General features: G+C 48.4%; 1 protein-coding gene across 3 annotated transcripts in view; it reads right to left on the reverse strand.

Moving 5' to 3' along the window:
- The window catches only part of Sorl1 (sortilin related receptor 1), a 162,746-nt gene that overhangs the window by 13,994 nt on the left and 133,753 nt on the right, over nucleotides 1–14,999 (reverse strand). For 2 of the 3 annotated variants that reach the window (XM_063265102.1, NM_053519.1), the window contains 10 exon segments: nucleotides 11,581–11,712; nucleotides 10,924–11,050; nucleotides 10,615–10,784; nucleotides 8,816–8,928; nucleotides 8,184–8,288; nucleotides 7,110–7,182; nucleotides 4,942–5,024; nucleotides 3,789–3,888; nucleotides 2,290–2,474; nucleotides 94–213 (listed from right to left, as the gene is read on the reverse strand). In XM_063265102.1, coding sequence (XP_063121172.1) covers nucleotides 94–213; nucleotides 2,290–2,474; nucleotides 3,789–3,888; nucleotides 4,942–5,024; nucleotides 7,110–7,182; nucleotides 8,184–8,288; nucleotides 8,816–8,928; nucleotides 10,615–10,784; nucleotides 10,924–11,050; nucleotides 11,581–11,712 — 1,208 coding nt within the window. 3 annotated transcript variants of the gene reach the window in all.

The following is a 14,999-nucleotide window of genomic DNA, read 5'->3' on the forward strand; positions in this document are numbered from 1 at the left end:
AGGTCCCCAGGGCCCCAATTCTAGGGTGGAACTCAAGAGCCCTGAGGCCTTAATACATCTTTGAATACTGGAACTCAGGTGTAGAAAGCTTACCAGAAACAAATACTGCTCATCCTTGCTGACAATGACTGTCTTATTGTGGAGTGAAGTAGTTAAACTCTTAGGGTTTCGGTAGAGGTCGAGGAAGGATGTGGCGTAGAAAATACCATACACCTAGTGAAGGCAGAGAAGGAGAAACACCATCAGCTGAGGGGTCGGTGTCCTCGTGGTTGGAAACTGCTGACTTAAAACCTTGGAAGTGCTTGTAAAGTACACAGAGAAATCCTCGTCAACCTTTATTATGTCGACCATGCTTAGGAATGGGCATGCCCAGTGTGCACCTGCAAAAGTGACCATGAAGCAGCTCCTGTTGACACAGAGCTTCTGCCTGAGGAGGGATGGGCAGAGAAGGGAAAAAGAACCTATTCAGCTATGACAGAAAAGGAAGCACTGGATGCTGCCCCGAGGCCTGTGTGAAGTGTCCAGAGAGGTACTCAACCCTTCACATCATACAATCCAACAGCAGAGACAGGCGAGCTGAGTGGCTGCACTGTGGGCTGGGAAGCCGGGGAGGTTGTCAAGTGAGCATGGGAATCTCAGCCGCATGTGGGCCGGACCCAGGAGGACAGATGCAGCTAGCCTTCCCAGCACCCCCATTTCCTTTAGTAGAACCCTGCTTTCTCTACCACCCTGGAAGCTAGAAGAGCCAGTAACAAGATGTCGGCCGATGAGAGGTAAGCAGAAGTGCCCTGCAGGGTGGTCCAGGAGCTTCTTCTAATGGCAGGACGCCTATCTTCCAGCTCTCCTGCTGCCTAGAGTGCAGAAAATGAACTGTGGCTCCAGCAGGCTGTCTGCCCATGAGATGACCTTGGAGATGCACACCACTGGCTGGAGACAGCAAGGCGTGTGCTCCCTCCAGGGTGAAGTGTGTTGATGCAATAGAGGCCCTGAACTTCATGTGACCAAGGCTGTGTTCAAAGCACATTCTATGGGTCCGTGCAGGAAGCCGAGGGAATCTCAGGCTGGGGGAGTGGGAACTGGGCTAAGCAGGCAGGCAAGGAATGACAGCTGAGTCCCTCTACGTGGGAAGGAACAAGCTGAAGGAGATAAAGTGGGATCAGAATACTTCCTCCCCTGAGTGTATGCACAGGAGGCCAAGTGCCTGAAGAAAGAGAGCAGTGTCTGCAGGTGTCCTGGGCACAGAGAGGAGGCTGACAGGGTGTCTCCGAGACCATGGAGTTACTTCCTGTGACTCGGCTCAGCAGCTGAAAGCTTGGAGAAGAGGGAGCTTAGGTAATGATCGGAAAGGCGGCCTGGGGGTGGGGGGAACGGTTAACTGAAAGGAGCAAATGCACATGGGAGAGCAAGGAAGGAAGAAGTGAGTCACGTGGCTTAAGGGAGGCCCGGTCCTCAGGAGGAGGATGATCTCTTTATAATGGGGTCTGAGGAGCATGAGGTGGGGTGACTAGGAAGGGACCCCAGAGCCATGGGAGTTGGGGGAGAAGAAAAGTCCCTCACAACCGTGAGCGCTGCCACAATGCTCAATGATGAGATGGGAGCAGGATACGGCCGGCTGCCCACAGCAGGCCTTGTTTCACTCATCACCTCTTAAAGGTGGCTGTGTGTGACCAGAGAATGCACAAGCCAGAGGGAACATGGCACAGGGAGGCTACTTTTTTAAACAGGCATGTAAAGAGAGGCCCTGACCCTGTGTGCTGCCCCACTGTGTTGAAGGCTACACCTTATTTACTCTGGAGGGCTGCTCAGTGAGTGGGACAAGTGGGCCAGCACCAAGCTGGGCCTCTTACTTGTGGGTAGACTCTCCTCAAGGTGCAAGGGAGTGTGGGGGAGGGGTGGGGCATGGAGGGAGCTGAGGATCTTTTTCACTGTCATTTAGTCAGCATCACATAAGGGCCATGCAAAAGAAGACACTATTAAATTAAAGATGTGACCAAGCCCACCACCCAGGATGAATTCCTTAGCACATAAATACAGCAACACTCCATCATGTGTGGCCTACCCAGTGACAAATATCAGGGTATCTCTGAGGACAGCAGAGTAAGGTCAGGGAAGCAGGGGGATGGCTGGGATGTCAGGTCCCTTCAGAGGGTAATCCTACGCTGGCCTGAGCAGCAACTTGCGTTTAGGAAAAGAAGCAAGAGCAGCAGAGAAGAAATCCCCATGTCTGTCTGGGGGCTTAGGCTTGGGAGGATTCAGACTAACTTGGGATGGTCATTCTTGTCCACTTACCACATTCTTGGGGCCAGTCCAGATGCACTCCACTGCAGTCTGATTGATGGCCTTGGCTTTGAGACTAGGAGCAGGTGGACTGATGCCTCTGGTCAAGATGTGCTCAAAGGCCAGAGGACTGTCCCCCAAGTCTGTCTTGGCCCAGGCAGAAACCTCATAGGACGTATGAGCTGTCAGATTGCTCACTGTGAAAAGAAGAAAGGGGGATGCTGTGGTTGAATGGATGTGGGGTGACAGCCAAGGATTTGGTTGGGCTTACACGCACCCACTTTTCAATTCATCTACTATGTACTAGTATTTAGCAACGTAAGTCCTAGAGACTGGATAAGATCTAAAGCTGACCCTGTGGGCATACAATTCACATTGGCCTTGTGTGGCAGGAGGTTTGAGATTCACACCCATCAATCTGACTATCCTAGGAGATCAAATAGGGTCTCAACAACTGTGAACAAGGACATCCATGGTCTGCTACAGTAAACACCGGCTGGGGAATGGGGAGTCCTTTTCTTCAGTGGTGTAGCCACTGAGAAGTTGCCCTTGCCCCAGTAAATGATCAACCAGCCATGTTCATGAGAGCAATCCCAGTTAAAGTCAGAGCTACAACCCAAGCACCCAACTGGTTAAGACAGGAGAACTGGCAACGGGAGGTCAACCTGAGCTACGGAGTGAGTGTTGGGCCAACCTGAGCTATGCGGTTTATGAAAAACCAAGGGCTGTGAGCTAGTTCAGCTGCAGAGGATTTGCCTAGCATGCACAAGGTTCGGGGTTTAATTCCCGGCAGAGACACAATGTAATAATAAATAACGAAGATGATGACAGTGACAACACTCATGTGATTTCCTCCATAGGACTAAGGAGGAGGGAATAAAACTGTGATTGACAGTCCTTTCAAGCAGTCTGGAAGAAGAGGAAAGAAGAAAGCTCCCAAGCCATTCACAGCACCCACAAGCAGCCTTTGGTACTGAAGGTTTTCTCTTAGAAATACATTAGAATCTTCCAGGCTAACGAATTTTAATAGAGCTCGCACTTAGCACAGAGTAGGCAAAGACCAGGCCTCCACCTCTCAGTTGTTTGTTCTTCTGTGTGGTTGACAAATCTACTGAACGCTGACCGCTCAGCAGGGCCTGTGCTACCTCTTACCAGCTGAGGGGAGTCAGACTAGGAGGAAGCAGGTAAAGGAATATGGATGGATTCCTACAGCGCAAAATCACCCACTGGAGCTAATCTGGCTGCTTACAGGTTCTGCCTCTTCCCTTGTTCCAGTTTCCACGGAGGACCAGGAGGTTTGGAGGAAGGCTTGAGGAGACAGCAAGTAAAGACTCTACCTGCCTCAGAAGGAAGCAGATGGTGTCCTCAGTGGGCAAGGACTGCCTGTAAAAACCATCTCCAGAGAAAACCCCTCTCACTTCCAGCCCCACCCCGCCAAGCTCCACTCCCCAGAAAGCACTGATCTACCTTACTCCTCCCCGCTTACATAGCAACACAGCTCAGGGAGTTACCTTTGTGTGACAGCGAGCTTCCTCCTCGGAAGTTCAAGGTTTTCTTTTCTTGTTTGTGGGCATCAAATGACCAGAAAAGGTTCACCACATAGCCATTGACCTGCCAAGAACCAGAAAGCATGAGACACGATCTGCTGACACGCTCAGAGGACACGATGGCTACACCAGGCACAGCTGGCCTCTTCAGACGCCTTGTCTCTTTCAACGGACAGGTGTCTCTTCTGATTTTTAATAAGCTTCTATTTACGGTACCATTAAGTACATTCAGTTATTCACAGTAAGTGGATATCTCAGTTCAGGATGTCCTCTTAGTCAAGGTCAAGAGGCCAATATAAAGGCTGGTTTATAAAACCCCCCAAATCAAGAAAGACTTCCTTCCCCAAGTTTTCCATTAGAGAAGGTTCTAAAAGAAAAACCATTACATGTGGGAAAATAAGAAAAAGAAAAGTCTTGATGACCAAACGCTAGCGACGAAGGTCCATTCAAAGGCTTCTATTTTGTGATTCCTCTCTGAAAACCAAGAGCAGACAGGATTGCAAGTGTACTGAAAGAGTGGCACAAGGACTCTGACGACCATCCTGCCACAACAGCAGAGGTGGAGAGGGACGGAGAGAGGAAGCATCAGATGGGAAACGGTATTATTAAAGTGGGTTTCGATTCACTAGATCACAGGGACGGATAACCGTGGTAGAGCGGGTTATGCAGACGGGTGCTCCCAGGGACTGGCAGTAGCAGAGGAGGGGAGACTGTGGCTATGGGAGACACAAAGCAATGGGTTTCCAAGGCATCTCATTGTCCCCAGAAGCTTGCCCTACCACAACGAGAACTCCGGCATTAGCGCGAGTACCAGGAAATCCAATAAAGATGAAAATTACAGGGTACACATATTCTCTTAACACCAAGTCTTTCTATGCGCTGGAGCTGTGAACCATTTAATTATATGGTTAAAGAAGAAAGGCACCAGGCTGAGGCAGAATAATTACATGTGGAGACTCCAGTTGTTTTTCGTGGGGGGAAGGAAACAACCCAGGTCTGGTATTTCAGCACCCCCAGATTAGGCCTTCCTGTCTCCTAAGCTCCCTGCACTAAGACACGTGAGTTCCTGTGCAAAGGAAAGCCCCACCCCACTGCCACTCTGAGAACTCTGAATTACCTTGATGTCACCGTCCATGGTCAGGGTAAAGCTGAGAGAATTTTCATCGTAGCTGTCAATGTGGATATTTGGTGCTTGGATCACTGAAAAGAAAGAAGAATCTGACAGAAACCACACTGTGAAAAGTAAGGACAGCTTTCATCTCAACGGACAGAGTGGCCTTTCAGCCAGGGGATAAAGGGCACCCCAGCTGCCTGTAACCATCCATCTCTTTCACCACCACGTCCCTGACTGAGGCTGGGTCCATTGTTGCTTGGTGAGCACACAACCAACTTGGCTCAGTCTGCTGGCCTGGCAATTAGGGTGAGCAGATACATTTCCTTGTACCAATGGCCCCACATAGCCCAGCTTCAGCCTGGCTCTTGAAGAGTCAGGACCCCTGTGAGTGATGTCTCTATGGGGAACAACGTTCTAGTTCCCTTGGTAGGACAGCATGTGGTGCTATGGAAAAGTTGGCTTGGACTATAATCATGGTGACCGTGGGTGGTTCACAACTCTCCTTCAGCCACAGAACGAGGACAACGTTTTACTCCCAGGAGTCATGTAAAGCAGGAAGTCTAGCATGTAGCTTGCAAGAAGCACACCACGCAGGGTGGCCTGCTCACTGGTGCCAGTTCTAACCCGTGGCAGGCATCATGGACGAACCTGGCTGATACCACTGCTCTTTGTCCTTCGTCTTTCTTCCAAAGTCACTAAGACCCCAGGTCACAGGTATTTCACTCTTAGGTGCAATACAGAGCTACCCTCTACAGCCCTAGCAAAACACATGAGGAGCCGAGACGTGGCCAAATCGCAGGGAGGGAAGGAAGGAAACCACAGCTCAGGATGACTTTCAGGTGCAGATCTGACTTGTGTTCCCTGCGTTCAGGAACAGGGTGGACGGCCTTCCGAACTCCCTTCTTTTGGATTTCGAGATTCTGTATACTTTGGGCAGATTTTCATGGGGAGAACTAATAAGACAAACAGGCTGTCAAAAACAGTGGATTTGGGGTTGGGGATTTAGCTCAGTGGTAGAGCGCTTGCCTAGCAAGCGCAAGACCCTGGGTTCGGTCCTCAGCTCCAAAAAAAAAAAAAAACCAAAAAAACAAAACAAAACAAAAGAGTGGATTTGGCACAGCCTCTTTATGGCCAGCTCGCACTCTGCCTACTGACTGGCCAGCAGCATTCACTCTGGCTGCCTTCTACTCCGGTTGTGGGGTCCCACAGAATTTAGAGTAACTGTGGAGGGGCTTCATCTCTCAGAACTTCTCACAGACTCAGGAGAGAGCAGAACCACCCAATAGCATGCCCGTGCCACAGAGATCGGTTGGTTTTAATATCTGTAAGGCCATGGAGGGGAAGGCCTCAGGGCCACAGCTACGCTGAGAAAACCACTCTGGAGGATGGGCTTCCCTCCAGGGCTCAGTGGTTACTGGGACCCTTCATCCAGATGCTTCAACCTGCTTACCCTCCAACTGAGCTTTCTCCTCCCATAGATACCAAGGATGGGATGAAGCAAACACAAAATCCTCGGCCCCCAAAGGACCATGCGAAGGATGGGGAGCAGCCTCGTGGCAAGCAGAGCCGCCCAGCAGCCCAGGAAGCTCAGCCCTGGGGAGGTGTGCAGCAGGAAGGTTAAGGGCACAGGTTTTGGGTCAGGCATGTACAGCTCTAGCCCCAGCGTTGCCCTTTATGTGTGTCCTAGGGCAAGTGACACACCACATTCCACTCCTTGTCTCGAAGCTGTTTTGAGGGACCAGTGAGATAAACTCATGGGTGCAGAGCAGCGAGGGTCAACTCCAGGGCCATGGGTCACCCCTAGCCCTAGCATGGCTTGTGTAACCAAAGGAGGGGGCACAAACATCATCAGTGAGATGTCTTAACAACTCACAAATGAGTGTGCAAACCATGTTCAGCTTCAGTGAAAAGGGACTCTTATGTTAGAAGTTGCCCAAGCACACAAGAGGGACCTGGCATAAAGACTTCTGTCAATCAATGCTTGAAGGAAAAATACACCCAATGGCTGCCCAAAAAGATTTCCCTTTTTTTTTTTTTTGATCCTGAAAGGTGCCTTGCTAGGGAAGAGGAGGCTCTGAGGAGCTTTCTAACCTATGCTTCCAGCTCAATGGAGGTCACTCCAAAGGGTTTCCTTCTACCTTCTATAAACCCACAAGCGCTGGGTCATTTACCTTTTCCTTTTGTGGTGGTGATGGATTTGGAATCACTCCAGTTTCCTATTCCCCGACTAGTCACCGCAGCCACCTTTTCAAATCAGAGTGGGGTTTAGAAGGAAATTAAAGTAACGCACCATACAGTAAGAATTCTGAATAAGCTAAATGGCTAAGACTAGCAGTGAGAGCAGAAAATATATATATAGACAGAGTGAGCCGAGAGATCCCAGCAAATGAAATAAGAGGGCCACAAGGCTAAAAGAGTTACAGTAGTCCTAAGAATATAAAATGTCTATTTTATATTTAATATATGCTATTGATATCCAGATTCTTCTAAAGGGTGTATGTGTATGTTTGTGTGAATGTATGTGAATGTGTGAGTGTGTGTGTTTGAGTATGTGTGAGTGTGTGTATGTGAGTGTGTGTGTTTGAGTATGTGTGAGTGTGTGTGAGAGTGTGTGTGAGTATATGAGTGTGTGTATTTGTGTGTGAGTGTGTGTATGTATGAGTGTGTATGAATGTGTGTGAGTATATGAGTGTGTGTATTCGTGTGTGACTGTGTGTGAGTATGAGTGTGTATGAATGTGTGTGTGTAGGCATGAGTGTGTACATGCATAAGACCTTTAAGCTCTATATCCATAGACACATGTACACCCATACAAAAGGAGTCCTAGAGAAATTATCAGTACAGGGGGTCTGTCTTAATGGCTTCAGTAAATACCCTTTACATAAAATCTATCTCCTTTCTGCTAAATATATTAATACTGCGTTTCATAAGAACCTCACAAAATTGGTTTATAAATGCCACTTAGCACGTATCGCCCCGTAGCTAAGGATAAGCAGGAAAGAGGCGCACACAGAAGGACAGGGCCCAGAGGCCACGGAGTGTCTGGTTAGAAGCGGGTAGGACTGCACTACTGCAAGTTCTTGGTTATCTCAGAGGAAAGCTGGACTTCCCTCTTAAAGACGGCAAACTGTGTATTGTGAAGAACACTAGGACTCATTTCTTAACGGTAAGCATAGCCCTGACAAAGGGTGCATCTCCTTATGGTTTAGGACTGGCCAGAGGCTGGAGAGGATGAGGATGCTCACTCGGACGGTGTAGAGGGCATTGAGCAGTAAGTTCTTTATCTCTGTAGAGTTGCTGGCAGCTCTCTGGGAGGCCCACATCTTGGATCCACTCCGGCTGTATTCCACCTACAGGGAGAAGTATCAGCGTAACGAAGAGGTAATCAGAGGTCTGGCCTGTCCAATACTTTGTAAAGACTCACACGGAGAAGGGAGGGGTAGGGCACTGTGAAGGCTACTGTTAATTGGCAACCTGAGAGGACCTAGGCTCTCCTGGGAGACAAGGCAGTGGGTATCCCTGCAGGTGTCTATCTCGATTAGGATAAGTGAGGTGTAGCCTGCACATCCTTTTCCTGGGCTGATGCTGGGCTGGACAAACGGCACCCACTGCTGCCTCCTGACTATGGATGCAATGGGTCTGGCTATTTCAGCTCTTAGGTCCTTGAACTCCCTGCCACTGTGGGCTATATTCTTGAACAGTGAGTAAACCTTTCTCCCTTAAGTTGCTTTGTCAGCATATTTTATCACAGCGATGGGAAAACAAAGTAAGAGGTGTGTAGCGACCTGGCAGATGGGGTCATTCTCCACGGCACCAAACCACATCCTAGTGACCTGAAGCTCTCTGACACCCACCCCAATGTCCAGACAGTACTTACAATGTACTCACGGATGAGGCCATGGGTGTGGACGGGAGGAGCCCAGTGCCCAAGAATCACACCTTCCTCTTCACTGTTTAGGGAGAGCTGGAGATTCCGAGGGGCATCCGGCACTAGAAAACAGCCAAGCCAGAAGCCATGTTCAAATTACTTGATCATATGCATAAAAAAGAAACTCTGCCAATAAGCAATTGGGACTGATACATGAATTCAGGAAAAATTAAATGGATGGTGTAGAGGGCTTAGAGCAGTAAGTTCTTTATTTCTGTAGAGCTGCTGGCAGCTCTCTAGGAGGCCCACATCTTGGAACCACTCCAAGGTACATTATGAATAGTTTAACATCACTAATCTTGAGGGAGGTGCAAATCCATATGATGGGATATCCTTTAACCCAATAATGGCAGGACTGATTGAAAGGACAAGAAACCAACAGGAGCTTGCACAATGGCAGAGATAGAAGAACCTACTACTGGTGAGATTATCGCCCACAACAGTGTCGGGGGTTTCTCAAACTCTCGCATTAGTGCTATGCCATGACTCAGCATCCTCACTATGACTCAGCATCTCCACTATGACTCAGCATCCTCACTATGACTCAGCATCCTCACTATGACTCAGCATCCTCACTATGACTCAGCATCCTCGCTGACTCAGCATCTCCACTATGACTCAGCATCCTCACTATGACTCAGCATCCTCACTATGACTCAGCATTCCCACTATGACTCAGCATCCTATGACTCAGCATCCCCACTATGACACACATCCTCACCATGACTCAGCATCCCCACTATGACTCAGCATCCCCACCATGACTCAGCATCCTCACTACTGGGACTATATATCCGAAGAAATCTGTATACCTACAATCTATGTTTCTGCAGCAACTCACAGTAGCCAAGATGGGAAATCAACACAGACATCCTTCAGTAGACAAACAGAAAATGTGGTACGTAGATACAGTGTAATAATATTGGGTCATAAAGAATGACACTTTGCCATTCGTGGAGCATGGATAAACCTGGAGGGCATTATATACATCAAGTGAAATAAGCCAAGCACCAAAAAACGAGTCCTGGCTGTTCTCACTTGTTTGGAGAGAGTGCAGAATGATCTCACAGCAGTGCAGAGACTACTGCAAGAGTAGAGCAGCAGGAGAGAAAAACGGGTGAAGGGACAAATGGAAGAAGGCCTGGGGTTAAACAGCACAGCTGGACAACTGTCATTCAATTAATATTTAAATACTAAATAAGTTTGCACATACAAACTTATTAAATAAGTTTCCTTATACAAAGAACAGCCTACTCTGAAGGAAGCAGCAGGTGGGAAACCCTCTTAGAACCTGTTAAGTTTTTGGAAACTTAGCAACCAAATGCTTGGTGAGCTCCACATTCAGTGAGAGATCCAATCTCAAAAAAATAAGAGGGAGAGCATGACAGAGATACTCAGAGTTGGCCTCCGGTTTCCCTCCACCCAAGCATGTAAGGTATGCAGATGTGTGAGATGCACACCCACACCTCCTTACACATCCCAAATACCACCAACTTTTAAAGTGAGTTATAAACAGATGTGACTGTGCACATCTGTCATCCTGGCTACCTGGGATGAAAAGACAGGAAGGTTGCAAATTCCAGGCCTCCCTGGGCTGCAGAGCAAGTTGAGGCCAGGTGCAAATAAAATTTAAAAAGGACCCAGGGGACAGCTCAGTGGTAGGGTGCCTTCGGAAATGTCCAGGGCCCTGGATTCAACCTCCAGGGTCACATGTTCATACCAGAGAACGAATCAGTTGTAACACTTACACCCCTCTGGAGTCCTCAGGGTCACAAAGTCATTGGTGTTGTGCACCTTGCTAAGGCAGTGCACCTGGACCTTAACCTGGTACGTGGTGTCTGGCTTCAGGACCTTCAGCACAGTGCTTGTTTTATTGCTATGGGTTTCCAGGGTCTTCCATATGCTCTCTCCAACCACCCTGACCAAAACAAATAGGACATTGTCACAGAGAGGCAGTGTGGGGTGACAGAGAGGCATGAGCCCACTAGAAAGGAGTTCTCCATGAACATCAATGGAGAACTCACAGGGTATCCAGGGCACCAGCTAAAGGGACCTACCTGTAGTACACATTGTATACACAAGAAGCAGATGGCATTTTTTTTGGTCGCGTCCAGGTCAAAGTCACATCCCCAGAGAAATCAGCTATCCATTGAAGATTCTGGACTTTATATACTGTTAACTCATCTACAGAGATACAGAGAGAGAGAGAGAAAGAGAAGTCCAAGAAAGTTCTATCTTACAAATCCTTGAGGTTCAAAGATCTCCTTTCAGGTGGAACCACTACGGACTAAATTGTTAAGAGGACACAATCATTATCTGAAAAGATACCCAGAAAATATGATAGTACCCATAGTCCCTTTCCCAAATTTACCACCGGATTTCCTTACACATTTTACGTCCCCTATGTCTGATCAGTTTTAGGCCTCATTGTCAATAGAAGACACTGTCTATACAACAGGCTTGAGTTAACCCCACATGCAGCACAGAGGTCTGTGGGAGCAGCAGCAGTGTGGCCTTCTGCAGGGATAGAGATCATGGGGGACACACGCTCAGGCTTCGTTGTCAGGGAATAACTGGCTGTGTGCTCCATCAGAATCAGACCACACCCCCTTGGTTGGCTCTCCCAGGTTGAGCACAGTTTCAAGTGGAGACAGAGTTCCGGGGGTCCCAGCTAGAAGTTCCCACCGGACGTGTAGAGCGGGGCTGTGACTCACCGCTGCAGGCCTTCTCATCACTCTCATCAGAGCAATCCAGGAAGCCGTCACAGCGCTCCGAGAGCACAATGCACGCCTCGCCGTCCTCACACTTGAACTCCCTGCTCATACACGTCAAGGTGCTGTGAGTGGCTGAAATACAGAGAACTTCCTTAAACCCAGAGAGAAAGCATGTGCTGTGGCTGGGCCAGGGTCATCACATTTAAGGAAAGTAGGCTGGTTCCTTGGAACTACTGATCTCCATGATTCTCTGGAAGGAGAAGCAGAACGGTGCTGGCCATGTGTTAGCCTGCATTTAATCGACTAGCATTTCCCTGCAGGAAGACTGGGAGTTTCAGAGTCAATTAGACCAGACAAGGGTTTTCCTTATGCTTGTTTTTGAGACAGAGTCTCGAGAATTTCAGCCTTGTCTCTAACTCGATGTGTCCCAGAGAATAACCATGAACTTCTGATCCTTCTGTCTCCATCTCCTGGGTGCTGCAATTACAGGCAGGTATACCTATGCCCCAGTTGATGCCGTACTGGGGATCAAACCCGGGGCTTTTTGCATCTGAGGCATTCTGGCTAGCTCTATGTCAACTGGAAGGATCGTGATGTCGGATGCTCAACCTATATTATCTACTACCCAACTGGGCCCCAGCTAACTCCGCCGGTCCTTCAAAGCAGAGAACTTGACTGTTGCTGCCAGAAAGAGATGAATTTAAAGGTGGAGGAGCCATGAGCCTCTGGGAGACGGCTGCCCAGATATTGGGAAAAGAAAAGAATCAGCTACCCTGGGAGTCTCCAAAGAGATCAGCTAGGAGAACATTTACAGTTCTGTTTCCTCACAGTTATCTGAGGCCATTTTTAAAAGTTAGATTCCTAGGACTTGCTCCACACGTACTACGGTGGGGTGTGCAGCTTTCAAACTCCACGTGACATCCAGGATCAAGTGTCTCTGCGTAGAACGAGCCCTGCGTTCCTCTCTTCTGCCTAGAACAGCGGTTCTTAACCTTCGTAATGTTTCTGCCCTTTAATACAGTTCCTCAAGCCGTGGTGACCCCAACTATAAAATTATCTCCTTGCTACTTCACAACTATAATTTTGCCACTGCTATTAATCATAAGGTAAATATCTGATATGCAACCTTAAAGGGGTCACGACCCACAGACTAAGAACCACTGGCCTCTATAGCTTCCTTTGGACTTGTGGTGAACATAGCGTGAGACCCAGGAAGAAAGTGGGTGGTGTTCTCATCCACAGTCAAGACGCTCAAAGGGAAGGCGTAGAGAGTCCTCAGAGATGTTTCCAGATCGTAAAACACGCAGGATGGGCCAGGGAGGAAGGGAGTAGCAGGAGAGATTAAGGACTGTTGCAACAACTCCATTCAGTGGCTGGCTTTCACAGGGAAGGTTCGAGGTGTCTTTACAGGAGTGTCTAGGGTAGAGGAGCAAATTGTTTGGTACTTGGAAAACATGAACTGGTATAGGGAAGGGCTGGTTCCAGTATCTCTGTGACACGCCCCGATTTCCCTGTCGGTAACAAGCTCTCTCGAGCCAAACAGTCAACTTAGGTAGCGAAGGCAAGGAAGCAAAGCCTCTCTGTCTCTCCGCACAAGCGTTAAGTTTTTTTCTAGATGACTTGTAGTCCCCAGCAGGGCATACTGTATGTAAGTAGGTGACACTGTTTTGTGCTGGGAATAAAACAAGCAAAGAGTCACCATGTGTGTCGTTCAAGGTCAGTTCTGAAAGCTTCTAGCCCACTGGAATGCACAGGCGGGAATGGGAAGGGCCAAAACCCTTCATGAAGGTGTGTGTGTGTGTGTGTGTGTGTGTGTGTGTGTGATGAATGCATGTTTACATATGGGCCTATGTGCTTGTGTCTATGTGAGTGCGTATGTGTGGAGGGGCTAGGCTGGCCTTGGGTATGTTCCCCAATCATTCTTCCTGTTACTCATTATAGTAGGATCTCTCAGCTGAATCCAGAGCTCACTGATTGGTGGAGGCTAGCTAGACAGGTAGTCTCCGGGTCCCTGTCTCTATCTTCTAAATGCTGAAATTATAGATGAGGCTTCCACGCCTGCCCGGCTTTTATGTGGGTGCAGAGGATCCAAATCATGATCCTCACACTGGCATGATAAGTGCTTTACCCATGAAGCCATCTCGCTTGCAACCCTCATGAAGATTTTTATGACTAGACTCCCCCTTCTAAAGGAAGTGCATGGTATTACAGATGTCTATTATAATCTGAGCTGGAACTGTTTTGTCTTGGGAAGCAGAAGGTCAAGGGCTATGTGTCCTATGAAGGTGATTTAAAAAGATGTTTGAGAACCATTGCCGCCATCACCTCACCAGCCCCAGATGGGCCCCCGTATCTATTCACCGAGCATGGCATGATACAGGCACTACTGTCTGTGACAGTGACACGACTCATGACTGCAAAGGACCTGACCTCCCAGCGTGACCTCCAATGAGAGGAACTGGGGAGTGCAGGAGAAAAGGCGAAGGACATCCCAAAGTTCTTCTGGGGACGTGGGATGCTGGATGGTAGGCTGGCGACACAGAAAGGTGCCAAACTATTCTTAAGGGGACTGCCTTGAAAACCACAAGATTCCTGCCACAGACATCTCCCACTGGGCGCTAACTCGAAGCAACAACAGAGGCGACAGTGAAGGGAGTGACTGGGCATCTGAGGCGGCTTTGTGAAATGTGTCTTGAAACTTTAGGGACAAGAAATAGCTTTAAAACCCAAAAGTAAGACTGCCGTTGATACTTGAATTGATCAACAGACACGTGACTGCCGGGCCCGGAGCACAGAATGTGTTGGAAACACGTGTTTTCTCTTTGATAAGGTGATCACAAGGGTGGAACAAAGGAATTATGGGTAATAGTACATTTGATTTTTAAGACCCTTAACTAAGCAACACCCCTGTGAGTAAGATAGATTTGGAACAAGTTGAAAACAGTGATTTAAAAGGATGCCAATTAGCGAGTTCCAATCACCCAGGAGGGAGGCTCTGCTTCTTTTCTTTCCTGTTAATTATTTCTAACATTCACCTGATGCCCCTGCTAGCTCTTGGCTAAGCTGTTCCCACTGTGGTTTTAGCTGAGTTTGAGTATGAGGTAAATCCGCCCGGCTATCAGGATGCCCCAGGGGTTCGCTTTCTAAATGTAGGAGTTTCCGCTAACTTGTACTTAATTTCTCTGTGTCTGTGTCGTGCTTATATTCCCCCTTGATAAGAACATGGAAGGACAGCAAGACACAGAATAAGGTCCTGCTGACCATAATAATGCTACTGACCAGGGGTGGGGTGAGGGATGAGGGGCAAATGGTGAAGGGTTGGGTTGTTCTCCTCGAAGCTTGATCTTCCTTTTACTAAACGGAAGATGATACCAAAATTACAAGGACATTTGGAGACTGGAGGAACATAAGCACAGGAA

This window comes from Rattus norvegicus, chromosome 8 (genome assembly GCF_036323735.1).
Source record: "Rattus norvegicus strain BN/NHsdMcwi chromosome 8, GRCr8, whole genome shotgun sequence".
Classification (NCBI taxonomy): domain Eukaryota; kingdom Metazoa; phylum Chordata; class Mammalia; order Rodentia; family Muridae; genus Rattus; species Rattus norvegicus.